Source organism: Euprymna scolopes, chromosome 41 (genome assembly GCF_053919585.1).
Source record: "Euprymna scolopes isolate OS-2025 chromosome 41, ASM5391958v1, whole genome shotgun sequence".
Taxonomy (NCBI): Eukaryota; Metazoa; Mollusca; class Cephalopoda; order Sepiida; family Sepiolidae; genus Euprymna; species Euprymna scolopes.
In genome coordinates, this window is record NC_136522.1 from 29837488 (window position 1) to 29860116 (window position 22629).

At 34.8% G+C, this 22629-nt stretch overlaps 1 protein-coding gene across 1 annotated transcript in view; it reads left to right on the forward strand.

The window, feature by feature from the left end:
• LOC145266641 (uncharacterized) overlaps positions 1–22629 on the forward strand; it is a 347925-nt gene that overhangs the window by 47273 nt on the left and 278023 nt on the right. The window contains exon 6 of the mRNA XM_080122566.1: positions 21222–21389. Coding sequence (XP_079978692.1) covers positions 21222–21389 — 168 coding nt within the window. The remainder of the gene's footprint in view (positions 1–21221; positions 21390–22629) is intronic.

Here is a 22629-nt window from a genome sequence, read left to right on the forward strand (position 1 = left end):
GCTTATCCTTTCAGTGTTTTGCATTATGAATTTTTCTAGTCCTTTTTTCGTATCCTTCGCACAGTCTTCTATACAGATCAGTCCTCTTCCGCCGTCTTTCCTTTTCTCGTAGAGTCCGTCAGTATCATCCTTTGGGTATAGTGCATTATTCATGGTCATCAGTTTCCTGGTTTTTTGGTCAAGCTGTCTCAGTTCTTCTTTTGTCCATCCTATAAACGGTCCAGAGTACCTCATTTGTGACACTGCCCATGTACTTATTCCTTTTATTAGGTTTCTGCTATATAATTTCGTTTCCGGAGTATTCTTGTTCTCCAGAGGTATTTCTTTCTAATTTTCTCTTTCATTTCTGTTGTTTTGATGGTGTCAACTTCCAGAATTCCCAAGTATTTATAGTTGTCTTGTTCCCATAGTGACATTCATTTCTGTTTGGTTGGGTAGTTCCATGCCTTCTGTCCTTTCCATTTTTCCCTTTTTTTTATAACTAGTTGTGCGCACTTTTCCATTGCAAATTCCATTTGGATATCTTGGCTGAAGATTCTGGTAGTGTTAATTAGTGTCTCTAGCTCCTGTTCGGTCCTTGAAAATAGTTTCAGATCGTCCATGTACGTCAGGTGGTTCATTTTTTCCTGTGTATTGGGGAACTTGTATCCGGCTTGGCACTTTCTCAGAATACTGTTCAAGCGCATCATGGCTATGATGAACAGAAGTGATGATAGTGAGTCTCGTTGAGAGATTCCCCTTTGTATGTTAATTTCTGTTATGTGTTGTCCATCCGCTGTCAATTCCAGTCTCCATTTTTTCATTGCATTTTCTATTACATTCGTGATCCCGTTTGGTATTTTATACATTTTTAGGCATTCTATTATCCATGCTTGGGGGATCCTTTCGTACGCTTTGTTGTAGTCGATCCATGCCATGGCTAAATTCTTTCTCCTCCTTTTTACCTCCTTTATTATTATTATTATTATTATTATTATTATTATTATTATTATTATTATTATTATTATTATTATTAATCTTATAATTGCTGTTGTTCTTATTATTATCCCCGTTACTATCCCCGTCATTGTTATTATAAGCGTTACTATTATCTTCATTTTCATTGTTGTTACCATTAGCATTGGCATTACTTTTATCACAGCTATTGGTAATATTATTTTTATTTTTATTTTTATTTTATCTTCATTTTTACTATCATTATTATTATTATAATTCTCATTATTATAATTACCCTACTATTGTTGATATTATTACCACTTTTATAAGTAGTAAATGTCTCCTTACTCTTCCACTTTGCCAACTATATGTATCCTTAAACCTTTTGCTTCGAGTGAAACACACTCATAGACATTGCCATCCGATCCTCCGGCCGACCCCTTATAATCATATTCTCTATATCATGACAGAAGAAACTTAAAAATATTGCCGCATATTACCTAATCAATATTACAACCTTGCATAATACCCTCCCAAATTATAAGCGATTTTATAGCTGCCTTTTGCCGTTTAGGTAGCACCTATCAAAAATACCACTCCATAGACACCCCACAAACCGTTAAAATAAATTACCACGTGGCAATAATACACCCCCAATTGAACCCTAAAACATATATCCATTAAACTCAACACTATGTTAAAGACCATATACAATCTTATATATCATACTATATATAACAAGCTTCTCCTTTATTTATTTAGAATTCAATAAAGCTTCTACCAACATTTTATAATTGCTCTTAATATTCTTCGTCCCTAATGAACCCTACACTAGACGCCGCATCTTCCTCAAGCTGCCTAGCACCTTCTCTACTCTTCTGACAAGAAGCATTAGGCTTCGAATTGCCCTGGCATAAAAAGTCCCTTCTATTCCCCAAATTTTGCTTGTATTCTATTATTCAATAAATGCTCCATTCTATACCTACCAATATATAGTTTTGTGACTTCATTTCATACTCTTGTTGTCCTATTATATATATATATATATATATATATATATATATATATATATATATATATATATATATATATTGAAAGATTACATACTGCCAATGTATAGTTGTTTCTTTGTACTTCATACATACAAAATGCCACACTGCGAAATATGGATATTACTTATACACGCATATTCACACGATAAATGTTTTGATTTACACATTTCTAAACCTTTACTTAAGTTTGTCTCCAAAACACGTTTGCACTATGGATATTTACTAACATAAAAATAGCTTTTATATTTAAACATGTTTTGTTATAAAATTTCGTTTTTCCCAAATTTTCATTAACAAAACTTTGTTTATAATCTTGCTACCTGGTGACTTTTTATTCTCTTAATGTTTCATTTATTTCCATGTTATTATGCATCCTCTTATAGATAACCAACTCGACATCATATATTTTCTCCTTGTTTGTTAACAATAGAATAAATATTGATATTTGTTTACACTGAGCAAGAGTCCAATTCATTCGTTTTTTTTAAACCCTTATACTAACATCAAAAGGGACGAGAGATTGCAACCATATCTATTTTCTATGTACTTGTCTCCCTACGAGGGCAGAATTATACACAAGATCGGTTTTGATATGGGGAAATTCAACTCCCAGAGAAGGGCACCCTGGATGTGAACAAAAGTGGAAATTACCTCAGTCATGAAGTATTTCTTCTCCACTGACCAAGGTAAGAAAAAGTGAAGTGTAGCATGAGAACAGATACTACACTATGATACGGTCTCGCAAACCAAAGGTCCAGAAGCATTTCTTCAGCCACGGAAAAGGAAAAAAAGACTTCATCAAATCTATTTTTAGATTGAAATGCGAAGGAGAGAAAATAAGCAGGGGTGAATCTTTCCCCATTTTCTAGTAGGGTTCAACCTCATTTCTTTGCAGCCTGCAAACAGCTATGACGTGTCGTCAGGCATGAGAACGCAGGAAGAAAAAAACTATGCCAGCGAGAGGCGAATTGGTCATGTAGCGCTTAGCTACCTGTTTCCCTAAAGCGAAAAATATCCCAATTAACACCGCGGAAAAATTATGTGAAAACTGTAACGAATAACGGCAAAGAAACATACACCCAAAAGACGTTACAAGATATAAAAACAAAACAAAAAAAAACTGAGTTTATGTTTGAAGTTTTTCGTCTTTCTATAAAAGACCCCCTCCTATCAGACTGAACACGTAATGAAGAAGATAAAAAAAAACTCACTTGTTGAACTATTATCATTTCTCTATAACAGACTGAAAATAATCTTTTAGCAAAGACAAATAGGTATATTAAATTAAAACAAATAATAAAAGAGGAATTACAAACAGCCTACCCTTATAGTCCCATCCGGCGGGCAATCAGACAAGCTAACCTAACACTTGTTTAAGATAACATCTACATTGTTCTTGCTTTACAACCCCTAACCTTACAAACACTAACCCCTAACACAAATATGAAAGACTGAATAAAGACACGGTAAATAAGTGAATAGACTAACAAATTCCCACCCAATAAACCCTGTTCTCTGGACGGCTGAAAAAAAACCCCGGCGTTCTTTTGCTGAAAGTTGATTTTCGGTTTTCATTTTGAATTCCGCTTTCGTAAATAAGCGTTTGTTGCCTTGATCTACTTCGGTATTGTGCACTCTTGTATTAACCTCGTTATATTTTATTGGTTAACCTACTTTTGAAAAATAGCAACCTCAAATTATATATATATATATATATATATATATATATATATATATATATATATATATATATAAGAATGTATATATATGAGAATTTCATTGACTATATATATATATATATATATATATATATATATATATATATATATATATATATATAATTATTAGTGCGTCATGGTTTCGCAATCATCAATGCAGGAACTGACGATTGCTAGTGGTTGAGAGATTCGAAAACAGCTCCAAGGCTATTTTTGAAATTTGCTAGGAATGTTACCTGTCGGCCACCATCAACTGCTATGAAAAATAAGGAAAATTAACCACATCTAAATGCCAGGCACAACAATACTTCAATCAACATTGATCAAACAATCACAAATCGTGATCTCACACAAAGCCAACCGACCGCCTTTTTTTTCCAGATAGTGCGGATCTTTAAGCAATTTCTTCTTAAATGGACTAAATAATTATATATAATTTTTGTATATACAGTCCCTAGTATTTTATGCTTCCGCAATCATCAGTGCAGGAAATAACGATAGCTACTAGTTGGAGATTTAATACAGCTACACAAGCAACTTTGACTATATATATATATATATATATATATATATATATATATATGTTGATGCATGGAAAAATAGTATACTTGAATACGTAAATGAAAAGGTTAAACATATAAAACAATTTAAACACCCTAGAAAAACCAATCCTCTTTTAAAAAATTCAGAAATACGGGAGGAACTTAAAATACTTCAGAAAAAGTTTGTAATAGTTCCGATTGATAAAGCGGCAAACAATATAGCTTTTATATGTAAAAAAATATTATATACAACGTTTATTGATAGAAGTAGGACTTATAGGAAACGTTTCGGATACTTATAAAGTAAGTAATAGTAATTTAGATAGCATTATTTTGAATAATAGTATTATTAATGAAAAAGTAGGATTAAAGTTAGAAGATAAACACAAAAATCTTCCATGTATGTATTGGATACCTAAAATGCATAAAAATCCAGTTGGTTCTAGATTTATTGTAGGTTCAAAGACGTGCATCACTAAACCTTTAAGTAAAGCTATATCTAAAATATTTAAATTAATTATAAATCAAATAAATAATTTTCGCCTGAAAAGTAAATTCTATAGTAATATAAATCTATTTTGGGTAGTAAATAATTCCCAACCAGTGAAAGAAAAATTAGATAAAATAAATTCCAGAATAAAAGCAAAATCTATAGCTACCTATGATTTTAGTACGCTATATACGAAAATTCCGCACGAAAAACTTATAAAAAAATTAAATGATACTGTAGATTTGGCTTTTGAAGGTGGAAAAGGTAAATATATAGACTTTTCAAGCTTTCTGGTGTAAAAGTAAAAATAGCAAAACTAGTGTTTCTAAAGGTATTTTAAAAATATGTGTAAGTCATTTTATTAAAGAATGCTATTTTCAAATAGGAAATAAAATAATACTCCAAACGATAGGTATCCCAATGGGATTGGATCCTGCACCATTTTGGGCAAATTTACATTTACATAGACTCGAGTATATACATATATATGTCATCACTATTAAAAACAGATATATCTAAAACATAACTTTCATGGATGTAGGAGATTTATAGATGATCTTATATGCATAAACGATAATGATGAATTCGAAAAAAATAAACATCTTATATATCCAAACGAATTAAAATTGAATTGTGAACATAGAGGACAACAGGCTACATTTCTGGATTTAGATATAAAAATTGAGGATGGGATTTTTCTTTATAAAATATTTGATAAAAGAAATGCATTCCCCTTTAAAATAGTACGTATGCCCCATAAAGATAGCACCTGCTCTGTTTTTGTGTTTTATGGAACCATTATGCCAGAGTTTTTGAGAATAGGTCGCGTTACTTTAAAATTAACAGATTTTATACCATCAGTTTCTAGCTTAGTAATAAGGATGATAAAACAAGGTGGGGATAAAAATAAAATATTTAAACAGTTAAATAAAGCATTTGTCCGTTATCCTGATGCTTTTGAATCGTTTAAGATAAACCAGACTATATTAATAAAGGAAATCCAAAACTATATTAACAATGTATAAAATGTATTTATAATTACATATAATAAATTTATATATTAAAAAAAAAATTAAAAAAATGTATATATGTAAAAATATTTTTAACCTTTATATATCTAATTTTAAATAGATAAGAATGTAAATATACTAACTACTAATTATAGTGGGGGTGATAAGTAGTTAAATGGATCAATCCTAATCTTATAAATACAAGACTGATAAATTAAAAAATTAAAAAATGTATTCATTTTAAATGTGGAAATTGTTGAACCGCACAGGTAAGAAATTCATTTTTATCATATGAAAAGGTTAGTAATTGCAATTAAGAATAGGAAATTGGATCAAATGTGTGTAACATGTCTTCTTCCTAAGATTAAGGGTGGTGGTGTTTGATCAACACTGCTGGGGAGCCATGATGTGACATACTGTTTTGTTTTTAAATCCCCGAAGCAGTGTTTCATGGTAAAAAACTGATGATCCCTTGAAAAATAAAATATTGGTATTATAGTAAATTCGAGAGCGAGTTGATGCAGTGATTGCAGGTGATTAAATGACTTACTGACTAGATGGTTTTCTAACGAATTATAAAAAATAATTTTTTGTATAGTTTTAAAGGTTAAAAACTTCAAAGACCATATGTATATATATATATATATATATATATATATATATATATATATATATATATATATATATATATATATAAATATATATATATGCATGGATATATAAGTAAATGGTAAATAGTAAAAAACTGAAAAAATTGAAATCTGTTTTGTGCTATTACCGCTAACATGTTGTATTGCAAATATTTTTTCTTTTTCTTTTCTTATTGTAGCTTTGACTTAAAACTCGAAACTTAACTTTACCTATCTTGTCTTGCTTTTTTCTTTTTTGTTCTGAAATCTTTTTTTGTCAGATATTAAGCAATATTATTTTGTTACATGTACAACGAAAAGAAAATAAAGTCACCCATGAAAACGAGAACCTTCCAAATTAAAACCTTGAACTATTAACTAAACTAAACAAAATGTAAATTAATACAAAATTAAGCCGACTTCACAAATTCATAAAAGTTCATTATTGGTTTTATATTATAAGGTGAAGCTCGAAGATTTAAACTCGAGATAGATAACACTAAAAACATCCCGCATTAATATAGGAGGGGTGATTATCTTCAAACAGCGCCCTAAATTGATAATTGAGCACTGGACTTAGTGGATATTAATAAGTCCCTCGTACCTATTCCACTTTTCTTTTTAACGAAGAGTAGATAATGCAGTGGATGTGTTATCGGCAGCTCCAGTAACTCTCGCTTCCCTTTTTTTGTCCCTCAGTCCTCATTCAAATGATTGATTTTTATGACAAAGTGTAAAGAAAAAGCTGCTTTCCAGGTACGTAGTACTGTGTGAACAGTAGTCTGAGATGTCGGAAATTTTTCTGTCTCTATGTCTATCCTTGTGGGCATGTCACTAGTAAGGATGCTGGAGGTAAACGTTTCGTCTGGGCTGACATTATCCGCCTGATAATCAGGGACCCGAAACTTGGATTAACCACTAAGGAGGCTGTCCTATCAGCAGGTTCAAAGTACTGGGGCTGCTGTATTGCCATTTGGTGAATGGATTCTGGACTATGCAGTAGTCTCTGATGGAGCCTCTCGATGTCATACTAGTGGGTAATTGTTACGGCTTTACCTTTTCATGTGCTACATAAAACAAAAAAAAAAAATAAAAAAAAAAAAATTCCTGTCCTTTTCTCTCTTACTTTCCCTCTTTATCCTGCTCTAACCAAGTATGCCAATCTGTTCCACAAATCCCAAAACCTCAACATAAAATATCTCCAGAAAAAAACTCGAATAAACCTAGAACTCCATCTTCCAACGTAGACCCCTACTACCATGTCTCCTTCTCCAACATCAGGGGTCTACGTCCAACCTTCCAGAGGTTGAAACCCAATTACAGGAGACGAAACTGGACATATTCTTTCTAAGCGAAACTGGAATAGGGCCGTGAGTTCATAATTAACGGATACTCTAACTTAACATCTAACTCTGACCCCTAAGATCGCCATAGGCAGGGAATATGTGCCTACATTAAAGATGGCTTCCCGTGTGGCATGGATATTTCCAGCAAAAATCCTAATTTAACTTATATGTGCTTCCGGGTTGCACTTGCTTACACCACTGCATTTATATTTGCCCTCTATCGGCCCCAAAACAGCGGAGTTACTATCTTTGAGAGTATATCTGAAAAAATAAACCACATACTGTCTGCACACCCCTCGGCTAACATTCATATCTGTGGTGACTTCAATGTCCATAACGTGAAATGGCTGACCCACTCAAATAATACAGATGATGAGGGGAGGTTCTGTCATGATTTTACCATTGCTTATGACCTCAATCAGATTGTTCGCGAGCCCACCCGTGTGCCCAATACTACCAGTCAGTATGCAAGCCTTCTAGACCTTTTTCTCTCAACTTCCCCTGAGCTATGTTCGTGTTCCGTTCTTTCTCCTGTAGGATCCTCTGACAACTCCGTTGTATCAGTTAAGATAAAAATGAAATGTAATAAGTCCCTAGATGTACTCCTCCACCGTACTGTATACCGATACTCCATGGCTGACTGGGATAGCTTCCGTACATTCATATCTGATCTACCTCTGCATTCCATGTTTAAAAAGGATATGTCCTCTATAGTATCAGACCTGACCGAACGGTTAATTGTAGGCATAGACCGATTCATACCATCTAAAACATTCCAAAAAAAACCCAACAGCCAGCCATGGTTCTCCCCAGAATGTGCTGCTGCCATCGCGCACAGAAATCACTTTTCCCATAACTACCAATGTAATAGATGCACTGAGACTAAAGCTGCTTTCAGGAACACCAGTAACCACTGTAAAAGAGTAACTAAAATGCAAGAGAGATATATGCTCAGTCCGTTAAATTCGTTAAATCCAAAGTAGCTGATCAGCGGCTTGGTTCCCACCAGTTTTGGCAAATATCAAATAGGATCCTGAACAGAAGTGTGCGTTCTATCCCAACCATTATCAATGGACCAGAGGTCATCTCGTCAGCATCAAACAAGGCCAAACTATTGGCCAAGAACATTGCAGCTAACTCTATCCTATGTGACGAAGGCCATCAATTCCCTGTATTTCCTCCTATAACACACAACACGCTAGGTAACATACAAATATCTGCATGAGGTCGCCAAGCTAATCAAGAACCTTGATTCCAGTAAACGGCATCCAAATTATAGTGTTAAAAAAGCTTCAACCAGAAATTGCTCCCATACTTACGAAACTGTTTAGGCACTGCTTTAAGGGGAAGTGCTTTCCAGCACGCTGGAATACCTCATAAGTATGCCCTGTATTTAAGAACTCAGGTGATAAGTCATCTCCCTCTCAGTACAGACCAATAAGTCTCCTGTGTGTCATGAGTAAAATCGAGAAGTAGTCAACCACCTCAACAGAAATAATCTTCTTAGTGACACACAATATCGTTTCCGTTCTGCAAGATCTACCGCACATGTGCTAACGGTTATATCTCATAGGATTAGCGAATCTCTTGACAAAAGCTTCCTTTCTAGGGCAATTGCTCTTGACAGATCAAACGCCTTTGACAAGATTTCCAGCTACGGTATAGCTGGAAATGTTTTCTCAATTATTAAATCATTTCTCTCTTATAGGCTCATAAGAGTAGTGGTTGATGGACAAAAATCAGAGGCTCGCAATATTAATGCTAGAGTCTCTTAGGGGTCCATCCTGGGCCCAACTCTCTTCCTGATCTACATTAATGATCTTCCAAATCACATCCTTACATCATTTGTAGACATTTATGTTGATGACACTACTATCTATGGTAGCAGATCTAAGATCGTAAACGACCAAGTTCTCTCTGATTCTCTCTCCTCTGATCTCGAGTGCATGGTACAATGGGGGAAGATGTGGCTGGTTACCTTTAATGCATCTAAAACCAAGCTCCTAACTTTACATCATCAACACTCTGATCCCCATCTGGCATTACTTGAAATGGATGGCTCTCGTCTAGGACAAGCCCCGTGTTTTGACAAGCTTCTGGGTTTGACCTTTACTCCTGATCTTAAATAGAACATGTACATCAATCTGTTGGCAAGGTCGCTGGAAAGATGGTGGGATCCTTCTACCGCTCCAGATGATATCTCACTACTGATGCAATTCTCTATCTCTATAAAAGCCAAGATACATCCAAGGATGGAATACTGCTGCCATATCTGGGCAGGAGCTGCTAAAAACCTATCCTGCCTTGACAGAGTACAAAATAGACATTGTGGTTTAGTGGGGAATCCCTTTTTCTCTTCGCTGCAACCTCTCTCCCACAGAAGAGACGTTGCGAGCTTATCTTTGTTTTATCGTTATTTCCATGACAGGTGCTCGTCTGAGCTCCGATTTCCGGTTCCCCCTCGCCAATCTTTTATGATAAACACCCGTCTAGCTGAAACCACTGTCAACGATTTTCCCCACTCTTTATCTGTGCCTAAATCAAAACGTAGACTCCATGAACAAAGCTTCTTTCTTAGAACTGCACGCCTGTGAAACTCTGTTCCGTCTGTCTGTTTCACACCTGACTACAACTTGGATGTCTTCAAGTCCAACATAAACAAATTCCTGATGAACCGTCCCCTTAAGTAAACACTTTATTAAATCTCAACACTAACGTACTGTACATGCAATAACCCTTATCCCTAAGTGGCTTCCGGGCCTTGATAAATGGTGACCACCTTGTAAAAATAAAATAGGGCTCAATACTGATGTAGACCAAAATATTTTTTTTTCTTTATTACATTTTTAATCTGCTTAGTTACATATGCTTTCACTACCGGTATCGAATTAATGATCCAATAATTTATCAGATTTGACAGATTTAAATATTTATTATTTAAATATAACTATTATTTATTCTATATTATCTATAAGCAGTTTAAAACGGCGTGTGTATATATATATATATATATATATATATATATATATATATATATATATATATATATATTTAAATAAGGGAGTAGTCACCAACAATGTGTATTTTTTAACATTATTTTATTATTCCGTGTCTTGGTTTTTCATTGAGAATTATGTTTGGATCATTGTAATAATGTGTTTAAGTCATTGAAATCGTTTACGTACGTTTCAGACGGTCTGATGCGTCCTCGTCAGAAATTATTTTCAAATGTGTAAAAATGGCGATTTTCGTTAGTTTGAAGTTTTTCCAAGGGGTGGAGGCTTGTAAGTGTTTATTATACATTGGTATGCTTTTTTTTTTATTGCTTTTTATTTGGTTTGTCAAGGGAGATTTTGACCTGGCTGTAGTCGGTCAGTCGCTATTTCTTTCTGCTAATGTGTTTTTTCTTTTCCTTTAGGGTGGGGTAGGGTGTGTGTGTGTGTGTGTGTGTGTGTGTGTGTGTGTGTGTGTGTGTGTGTGTGCATGTGTGTTTATGTGTGTGTGTGTGCGCGCGTGTGTGTGTTTGCTTTTATTGGTTTGGGAATATGTATATTTTGGGGTTATTTGCTTTCTTAGGAAGGCGGCTGTGGTCCGAGGTCGTTACTAATGTGTATGTGTGGGGAGGGGGGACTGGCTCTTCTGAAGTAAGGGTAGGGGTGCTTTCATTCTATTTTGATATTTATTTTTTGGATTCTTGGATTTTAATATTGTGATTTTTTTCGTTTTAGTCTTATATTATGTTTGTTTAGAAAGAGGGGTGTATTTAAAATAGGGGATTTTTTAATGTTTCTATTTATTTGTCTCCCCATGTGGGTATGGCTAGACCCAGGATCGGTTCCTAGTGTAGGGAAGATTTTGTTCCCCAGAGGAAGGGGGGCATTGGGGGTGTAGGTATGGGGGGATGATAGAAGGGAAGATAGTCGTTTCAGTCATGAGGGGGTTCTCCTCCTCTGACTGAGGAGGGAGCGAGGTGTTGGAACAGATATTATACTACGGTTCTAGGTGTCTCCTAGTGTTGTTGGTTTCGAGGTTAAGTAGGGTTGGTATTGTTCAGTGTGTTGCATTAAAGATAGGGGTGTTATGTCTGTTTGTGGTTGTATGCGCGCACGTGTGTAAGAAAATCCGATTAAAGAACGAACAGCATAATTTTGGCAAAAGTTAACACTCTTATACAACCGAATGTATTTGAGAAGGTTTATACCTGTACAAGCAGGAGACCCCGGCGTAAAAATCGGCGAAGCTCTATTTGTTTCCACAAAGAGCATCGCTTAATACGCTAATAGCAGTTTGTTGATCACTGCTCAATATGCTAAACCCAAGAAGATAGGCAGCATTAATAGTTATCTACATACAATACTGTTTTGCTGTATCACAGCTCATCAGTGCGGATAGACTACCAACTACCTCAAACCAGGTTTGAAACGACCATCTAGATGACAGTCGGCGCTATTAGTTCCAGTATATTTATAGCATGAACTATAAACCAAACACTGACTGAGGAGGGAGCGAGGTGTTGGAACAGATATTATACTACGGTTCTAGGTGTCTCCTAGTGTTGTTGGTTTCGAGGTTAAGTAGGGTTGGTATTGTTCAGTGTGTTGTATTAAAGATAGGGGTGTTATGTCTGTTTGTGGTTGTATGCGCGCACGTGTGTGTGTTTTAATGTGTCGGTTCTGATTTAAGTGTGGGTGTGTGTATGTGTATGTGTATGGGTGTGCATGCGAGTGTACCTTACATTTCATGTTTTTGTGTGATGGTATTAGGTTCTTTTCAGTTCAGGAGTGAATTTGGTGATGAAGTTTTTTTCTTGTGTAAGTAAATAAAAATAATTGTCTGTTTCGAAGATTGGCATTATTTTGAAGCTGTTTCCACTGCATGTGTGTACGTGTTTTGAAACATAGAGGTGTCTGTTATCTGCAATTTTGATGCTGCTCTTATGTAAGGCTACTCTATTGCTGAAATTTTTGGTGGCGCCTATGTAGGATTTATTGCATGTTGTGCATCTTAGTGCATATACTACATTTCTGGAGGTGCAATTTAGATCCTTTTTTATTTTGAATGTTTGTGCTGGCTTTTTGAATGTGTATGTGTTACCTTCTATTATTATGTCACATACTCTCCTTTTGTAGTATGTGGGACGAGTTTTGAGGAAGTTAGGATGTGTTTTAAGTTTTTGGGTTGGCGTTTGCTTTTTATTATTTTTGTTGTTTTAAGTATGTTGTTTATTTTGTCGTTCTGATTGAGGAGGATAAGGTTTTTTGTTATCTGTGTGAATAGTTCTGGGTTGTTTTTGTTGTGTGTAGAGACGTATACTATAATGTGTTCTTTGTTGTGTTCTTTTGGGATTCTTAGTTGGTCTATTGGAATTTTTTCAGCCAATTCAATACCTTTCTGTATTAGTGGTAGTAGGTATCCTCTTTTCCGCAGTGTTATTTGTAGTTCGTTCAGTCTAGTTGAACGGAGGTGTCTGTCTGTTACTATGGTGCAGACTCTACGTGCTAGGGAGCAGGGTATTGATTTTAAACAGTTTTTAGGATGGTGGCTTTTGAAGTGGAGGTATTGCTGAGTGTCTGTGGGTTTGTGGTAGATGTCTGTGATTATGTTGTTGTTTTTTATTGTTACTAGGATGTCTAGGAAAGGTAGTTCTGTGGGGCTTTGTTCTAGTGTGAAGTTTATTTTTGGGTGTAGATTTTGTAGTAAAGTGTGGAGTTCTTTGATATCCCCCCATAAGGTTCTCCAGAGGATAAAGCAGTCGTCTAGGTATCTTTTCCAAGATTTTATGAAGAGTGTTTTTATATTGTGCCCGTACTTTTGCTCTTTAGTTCATGCTATAAATATACTGGAACTAATAGCGCCGACTGTCATCTAGATGGTCGTTTCAAACCTGGTTTGAGGTAGTTGGTAGTCTATCCGCACTGATGAGCTGTGATACAGCAAAACAGTATTGTATGTAGATAACTATTAATGCTGCCTATCTTCTTGGGTTTAGCATATTGAGCAGTGATCAACAAACTGCTATTAGCGTATTAAGCGATGCTCTTTGTGGAAACAAATAGAGCTTCGCCGATTTTTACGCCGGGGTCTCCTGCTTGTACAAGTATAAACCTTCTCAAATACATTCGGTTGTATAAGAGTGTTAACTTTTGCCAAAATTATGCTGTTCGTTCTTTAATCGGATTTTCTCACACACGTGCGCGCATACAACCACAAACAGACATAACACCCCTATCTTTAATACAACACACTGAACAATACCAACCCTACTTAACCTCGAAACCAACAACACTAGAAGACACCTAGAACCGTAGTATAATATCTGTTCCAACACCTCGCTCCCTCCTCAGTCAGGGGAGGAGAACCCCCTCATGACTGAAACGACTATCTTCCCTTCTATCATCCCCCCATACCTTCACCCCCCAATGCCCCCCTTCCTCTGGGGAACAAAATCTTCCCTACACTAGGAACCGATCCTGTGTCTAGCCATACCCACATGGGGAGACAAATAAATAGAAACATTAAAAAATCCCCTATTTTAAATACACCCCTCTTTCTAAACAAACATAATATAAGACTAAAACGAAAAAAATCACAATATTAAAATCCAAGAATCCAAAAAATAAATATCAAAATAGAATGAAAGCACCCCTACCCTTACTTCAGAAGAGCCAGTCCCCCCTCCCCACACATACACATTAGTAACGACCTCGGACCACAGCCGCCTTCCTAAGAAAGCAAATAACCCCAAAATATACATATTCCCAAACCAATAAAAGCAAACACACACACGCGCGCACACACACACACATAAACACACACGCACACACACACACACACACACACACACACACACACACACACACACACCCTACCCCACCCTAAAGGAAAAGATCTCCCTTGACAAACCAAATAAAAAGCAATAAAAAAAGCATACCAATGTATAATAAACACTTACAAGCCTCCACCCCTTGGAAAAACTTCAAACTAACGAAAATCGCCATTTTTACACATTTGAAAATAATTTCTGACGAGGACGCATCAGACCGTCTGAAACGTACGTAAACGATTTCAATGACTTAAAAACATTATTACAATGATCCAAACATAATTCTCAATGAAAAACCAAGACACGGAATAATAAAATAATGTTAAAAAATACACATTGTTGGTGACTACTCCCTTATTTAAATATACATCTTTCTTTCGTTGGAATTTATTAACCCATTTTATATATATATATATATGTATATATATATATATATATATATATATATATATATATGGGGACAAAAATGGATGATCAAATTCACTGCTGCCAAGACTTATTTTGTTTCCTTCAATAATTACAAGAAACCTTCTCTACCACCAATAAAAATGGCCAAAAACATATTACCTGAAAGTACTTCCTTCAAAATCCTTGGCCTAACATTCACAGGAAATATGAACTGGAATAGATATATAGAGAGTTTTGCCACGGCTGCTGTGAAGGCTCTCTCTACCATGCTAGAAAGCTGCTCACACCTGAAAGTATCCTGTACCTTTATAAGGCCACCATTCACCCATGTATGAAGTACTGTTGTCACATTTGGGATGGTGCATCTGCTACTTGCATCCAACTCCTGGACAGTTTTAAAGAGCGTGGCAAACCTAATAGGTCCTGAACTGTCAACTAGGCTTCAGCCACTTTCCCATCAACGAAATGTTGCATCCCTCTGCCTATTCTACAAGTACTTTAATGGTGAATTATCTGACGAATTACAAGCACTTGTAGCCCTCGACGTAAATACTCCCGACAAACCCGACAAGCAGCTAAATCCCACCCTTACACAGTAGAGATCCTTAGGTATAAGAAAGCCTTCTACACCAATAAGTCTCTTCTCCAGAACTGCTAGATTTGGAATTCCCTTCTGGGACCCTGCTTTCCCAACTGTACTGACATGCAGAAGTTCAAGTGTGATGTAAGCAGACATCTTGCTACTCATCTCCCTTCAAAATATCCCTGCAACTTATGTCTCCGATAGTAGCCCCTACTTAAAAGGGGTTAAAATTGAATATATATATATATATATATATATATATATATATATATATATTTAAAAGAGTGTAGCCATCAACAATTGTGGGTTTTTTTAAAGGTTTTCATCATATTTTTATTTTAAAATATTTTTATAACGCGTTTCGAGCTTAGGGTGTGCTCTCTTCAGATATTTTCGTAAAAAGTTTTTCTTTAAAATGGGAGTTTGTAGATATGCCTCCGCTGATATTAAATATGTTTTTCATAGTGGTGCGATGCGTGTGTTCAGTGTTTAGACATTCTGTCTCCAACTGTAAGTTGTTCACTGTGACCGGTCAAAGTTAGTTTCAAAGAGTGTTTTTTAGTCCATATGGTGAAGGTTTTTATGGCTTCTTTAGGGTTCTTTTTAAAGACTTTCTTTCCCCATGTATAGCATACACTCACACACAATCACATACGCATACATATATATTCATGTACATGTACACATGCACACGTACACGTACACAGGCACACACACATACACACACGTACATACATAGAAATATATGTAGGAGCATACATATATGCACATATACATACCCACCTACACATCCACACACGTACTCGCATACATCCACCGCTAACAATTATTTTTATTTTTTTATTTTTTATTTTATATATATATATATATATATTTATACACTTTTTTTCCCAACCAAAACACGCATGTATATATGCGCTTAATCATTCAGACATACGTACACGCACGCAAGATGTAGCGGAAAATAGACACCTACATGTATCACAACATATACACGCATGCAGTGGAGGCAGATTCGAGATTATGCCCATCTTCCAAACTGACAACTACTTCTACTTGCTAACTCAAGAAAAAAATTTCATAACAAAGTTCAACCCCGCCTTAAACATCTCTCCATAATTATACACATAAATAGGCAAAACACAAAATACACTTACACGCATGCATGCTTGGGTAGGTGTGCACCCTCACACACGAAACAACAAAAAAGCACAATAAGGCACACGCACACTTTCGCGGGTGCGCGCGCCCATACCCAGTACAGTACCATTTCTCTTAACCAAACAACTAGAAATTAAACGTATGTATGTGTATGTGCGCGCGTGTGTGCGTGTGTATATGTGTGTGTGCGTGGGTGTACACATATGATTGTGTATGCGTGTGTGTATAATTATATATCATCTGTTATCTATGATACATCTTGTTTGTATGTATACGTGCACTTATGTTTGGGTGACCGAATCCATGTATGCATATGTGCATGGATTGGAAAGGAAACTTCAACCAATATATACATAAGGTGGGATGTATGAATATGTATGTGTGTGTGTGATTGTGAGTGCATGTGCCCATATATATATATATGGGTGGATGAGTGTATACACATCCGTATGTATGTGTGTGTATGTATATATATATACATATGTATGCACATGTATGAGTGGGTAAATGTTCGTGTGAATATGGATATACGCGTATGTGTGAGCCCCTGCATATGTCTGTGTGTGTGCATGTGTGTGTGTATGTGTATGTGCCTACATAGTATGTGGATGTTTGTGAGTGTATGTGCACATACATATATGTGTGTACATATATGTGTGTATGTGCGTGTATGTGTGTGTATATATATCTTCTACCTATTCTCCATCTTACTTGTGTGTGCGTGGGTGTGTGTACGTATGTCTGAATGATTAAGCGCATATATACATGCGTGTTTTGGTTGGGAAAAAAAGTGTATAAATATATATATATATATATATATATATATATATAAAATAAAAAATAAAAAAATAAAAATAATTGTTAGCGGTGGATGTATGCGAGTACGTGTGTGGGTGTGTAGGTGGGTATGTATATGTGTATATATGTATGCTCCTACATATATTTCTATGTATGTACGTGTGTGTATGTGTGTGTGCCTGCGTACGTGTACGTGTGCATGTGTACATGTACATGAATATATATGTATGCGTATGTGATTGTGTGTGAGTGTATGCTATACATGGGGAAAGAAAGTCTTTAAAAAGAACCCTAAAGAAGCCATAAAAACCTTCACCATATGGACTAAAAAACACTCTTTGAAACTAACTTTGACCGGTCACAGTGAACAACTTACAGTTGGAGACAGAATGTCTAAACACTGAACACACGCATCGCACCACTATGAAAAACATATTTAATATCAGCGGAGGCATATCTACAAACTCCCATTTTAAAGAAAAACTTTTTACGAAAATATCTGAAGAGAGCACACCCTAAGCTCGAAACGCGTTATAAAAATATTTTAAAATAAAAATATGATGAAAACCTTTAAAAAAAACCCACAATTGTTGATGGCTACACTCTTTTAAATATACATTTTTTCTCTCGTTGGAACTACACAACCATCACTTTAAATATATATATATATATATTAAATTGGTACAAAAACTATCGTTTTCTTAAATATGTTACTTTAATATATGATTTCTGAATTAATTCATTGATATATATAGCCATATTACATATCATTTTGAAACGCGTTTATAACTCTATCAAATTGCGTTATTCGTTACCGTTCTCAATCTCTTCATTCATTTTTACAGGCTTTTCGACAGCATGGACAAAATTAAAACCCTCACGATTTTCTTGTTCCAGTTCAAACTAGCCTGAAAAGTTGTCGAAACTCGTGATATCAATGATGCATTTGACCCAGGAGTCACTAACGAACGTGTGGAACAACGGTGGTTCAAGAAATTTCGCAATGGTGACGAAATTCTTGAAGATGAAGACGGTCGTGGCCGGCCAACTGCAGTTCATAACAAACATTTGAAAACATTAATTGAAGCCGATCTTCGTAAAACCACACGAGAAGTTGCTGTTGAACTTGAAGTTGGCCACTCAACAGTCATTCGCCATTTAAAGCAAATAGGGACGTCAAAAAAAGCTAGATAAATATTTGCCACATGAATTGAACAATAATTTAAAAAAATCGTCGTTTTAAGGTGTCTTCTACGCTCCTTCTGCGCAACAAAAACGACCCATTTCTCGAGCGGATTGTGACGTGTGATGAGGTGGATCCTTCAGCACAGTTATTGGATGCCGGAGAAACTCCATAACATTTCCCGAAGCCTAAATTTCACACAAAAAAGTTTATGGTGACTGCTTGGTGGTCTGTTTGTAATTCGAGCGAAATGATTACAGCGAAGAAGCACTGCCGACAAAATTGACGAAATTCACCAGAAGCTCCAACGTTTCTGCCCGAGATTGGGACCAATTCTCTTCCATGACAACGCCCGCCTACATGTTGCTCAACTACCCTGCAGAAGCTAAACGAATTGGATTACGCGACTCTGCCTCATTTCTCATTTGAAATATTCATTAGACTTCTCGCCCACCGATTATCACTTTTTCAAGCATCTCGGCAACTTCCTACATGAAAAATGCTTCAAAAGCCGAGATGGTGCCGAATCGGCCTTTATTAACTTCATCGCTCCCAGACCTTCGGATTTCTATGCTAATACTATGCATAGACTTGTTTTTCGTTGGCAAAAATGTGTCGATTCTAATGGTCTTTATTTCGATTAACAAAGTTTATTATGAAAGGAGTTATAATCTTTTAAATTTGAACGCCAGAAAACATTATTTTTTCACCATCTTATATATATACTAAACCACTAACCTAGTTCTAAAACAGATCCTTTGTTCGATAAAATGCATGTCCATTGGCTGATAGGAGGGGGCGCGGTGGATACTAGAAAGCTGATTGGCTAACTAGAAATCCTCAACATATATAAAAACAAGAAGCAACCACAAAATTCGCGCATAAGCCTGACGAATCCTATAGTGGATGAAACGCAGAATATTCAGTGTAGCTTAATCGCCATATATATTTTATAAATTACTAACTAGCTCTACCTACATATTGAGCACTTTTGAAGTAAATACTTAAAGTTTACGCATAAATCTATACTTTCGTATATTAAATTTATGTGAGTAAATGAAGTAATTATATATATATATATATATATATATATATATATATATATATATATATATATATATATATAGGATGAGTTAAATTTGGTAATAAATCAATATATATTCATTTCAATAATGTTTTATACTGAAGTAATTATTAGTAGTGTTAGTACATATATAAGTATTTTGCTTATATAAATAAATCAAGTTTTCGGTCTACGACACATCCTAAGAGTCCCTACATCATTCAACTGATAAAATATTTACTATTTGTCACGGTGGGTAGGTTGGAGTTAAAAGACGAATATTATTATTTGTGGGACCAGTGAAAATTCCACGGTGTTTTCTACATCAATTTGTATAATTTACTATCAATAAAAATATTCATTTTGAAATAATAAATGTCTGTTAAGATAGAAATATTATTAAGAAAAAATGACGCTTTCTTCTGTAAAAAATAATCATTGCTTGCTAAATATTGCATGTGTATATTATAAAATAAAGTCTAGTCTGAAGGTAAAGTTAATTAGTGTTTATTCGCTGCAGACCTCGGGATTTCACTTTCCATTGATAAACCGAGTTAATGTCCAATTCAACAGACAGATATTATCTTGCCTTCAGTATGCATGATTATCAAGGTATCTGTTTACTTTGCTCGTGTCTGTGAGTGAGATTCTCTTGAGTGAATAAAAATTAATGTGTCGTTATGACTAGTGATCAGCCTAGTGTAGAATAGACAACCTAGTATTTATCTCCCTTTGCTGATCCCTTAAACACGTATCCGGCAGAGACGTCCGGTGCTCGTCTCCAATTTATTTAGCTGCCTTCTTCACAACTCTTATAGTGTAATTTTTTATCAGTTTAAGTATTTTGATATTTTTTTAGCATCACCAGTAGTTTTTTTTTTCGCATCACCTTTTTTCTTACTAAGGATAGAATTGCATAGTGTTAGTAAAATATTATAGTATTATTTAACTAAACGAACTGGGTTTTTTTTTTGCTTTTTTTTTTTTATTTTATTATTTTTTTTTTTTTTGCTTTTTCTTCACATTTAGCTTATATTCCTTTCGTTTGTAACTCACTGATCCTCTAACATAGTTTGTATATTTTTGTTTTAAACTTTATTTTTATGTTCAACATGTTTTCTATTTTGTAATTTTATTAAGATCATGTCTGTCTTTAGATTTGAGTAAACTCCTTCTATCTTCCTTATCTTCATTTTGTACTTACGTGTTTCTGAAACAATGTTTTTATTCCTTTTTCAGCTTTACCTTTGTCGATGACCAAAAACTTGTGTCTAAAACATATCATGATTCAGTTTTAATTGTTGACAAGAGTTTATGCTAAATGTTCAAGGTTTGCACGTTTTTTGCAAAGCATACGCATCTCGGAGTCTGTATAACCAGTGAGCATGAAAAAAAAGTTTTGTAACAGAATTATGAAATTAATTATTAATGATGAGCGTTTTTTTTTTTTCAGTTTATTTGTTTTTTTTATTCTTGCAGACAAAACCTGTGAAAATCCACCTCGTTTTGATCAAACCAGCTGTAGTATTGTATGTCCTGCAGGACAGGCATTGTGTATGCCGTTTCCGTTTAAGTTATCGTGTAGCAAGCTGGGAGTATTCAACAGAGAAAATCCTTTTAATGACTTGGTTATCCCCCCTTGTGGAGGTAAGTAGCTTTTATCTATTTTAAAATTTTTGTTTATTCTTATTCATTCATCACAAACAAGACACACCAGCACTTGGAGGTAAGGGATTATTATGTAGAGCAATGCCTACACGAACAACACGATGTAAAACGTTGAGCAGCAAGATGTCTGTTCAAATTATATTTAAATTTCTGCGCGTTAGTACAATGAAGGAAGCAGGAAATAAGGAGAGATTTCAAAATATAGCAGGTTAGGTAAGAATATATTAGAATAGAAAATCTATTAAATTGCTGGGCCATTTTTTCAACCTTGTCTTAGAGTGAGAGGCAAGTAGTAGATGTACCAGCCAAATGTGGTAACAATATTCCATGCATGGGAAAATGGTGGCTTTGTACAGACTTGATTTTTTAAAACCTTTTTAAATGAAAGCGTATCAAATTTAATTTCTTTTAATTTCTTTTTTTAAGTTTAAAATCAAATATAGGTTGTTGTTTTTATTATTTGTATAATTCAGATTACTATTCTAATCTTCGGTGTTGTTCTTACAACGTTTCGACCGATGTAACCTTCCTCGGGTGTATCTTAACAATGACTATTATCGGTGAATAGTGAAAAGAGCGTCGAATCGTTTTTCCAGATTGTTTTTTCTCTAACTATGATAAAACAGGAAAAACTGATTGTGGATCAGAATTTCAGATTGAAGTAGCAATTATGTTTTAACATGAACAAAATTACGAATAGACTAGACATTTAGCTTGTTAAAAAGTGCCAAAGTTATATCACATTGATTTAAATGAGTGCTTTATGCCAAATTAATGGCTGAATATGGTTGAATGTGTGTTCGTTCTTGCATTAAATAATAATCTCTATTAATCAATATTAATTTCTAATTGTGCATCGAACAGATATCATAATAGTTAATCGTTGTATTTTATTATAATAAAGATCTATACAATATTTTAGCCAGATCTGCCAAGTAGTTTTCGAGAAAACTTCAAGAGAAAATGTAGTATTGTGGCGTTTAATCCTTATTAATTCCTATTAATCCCTATTAATTCCTATCAATACCTATTAATTCCTTACTGTACATTAAATGGATACTATAATACTTAGTTCAATGAATCTTATCATAACAAAGGTTCATACAAAATTTCAGTTAGATTGGCCCAATAATCCCCCCCAAAGTGTAATGAGCAAACAGAGAACCTTACGAAACAGTAAAAAAAATGTATTCAATAAAAACAATAAATGAGAGTTAAT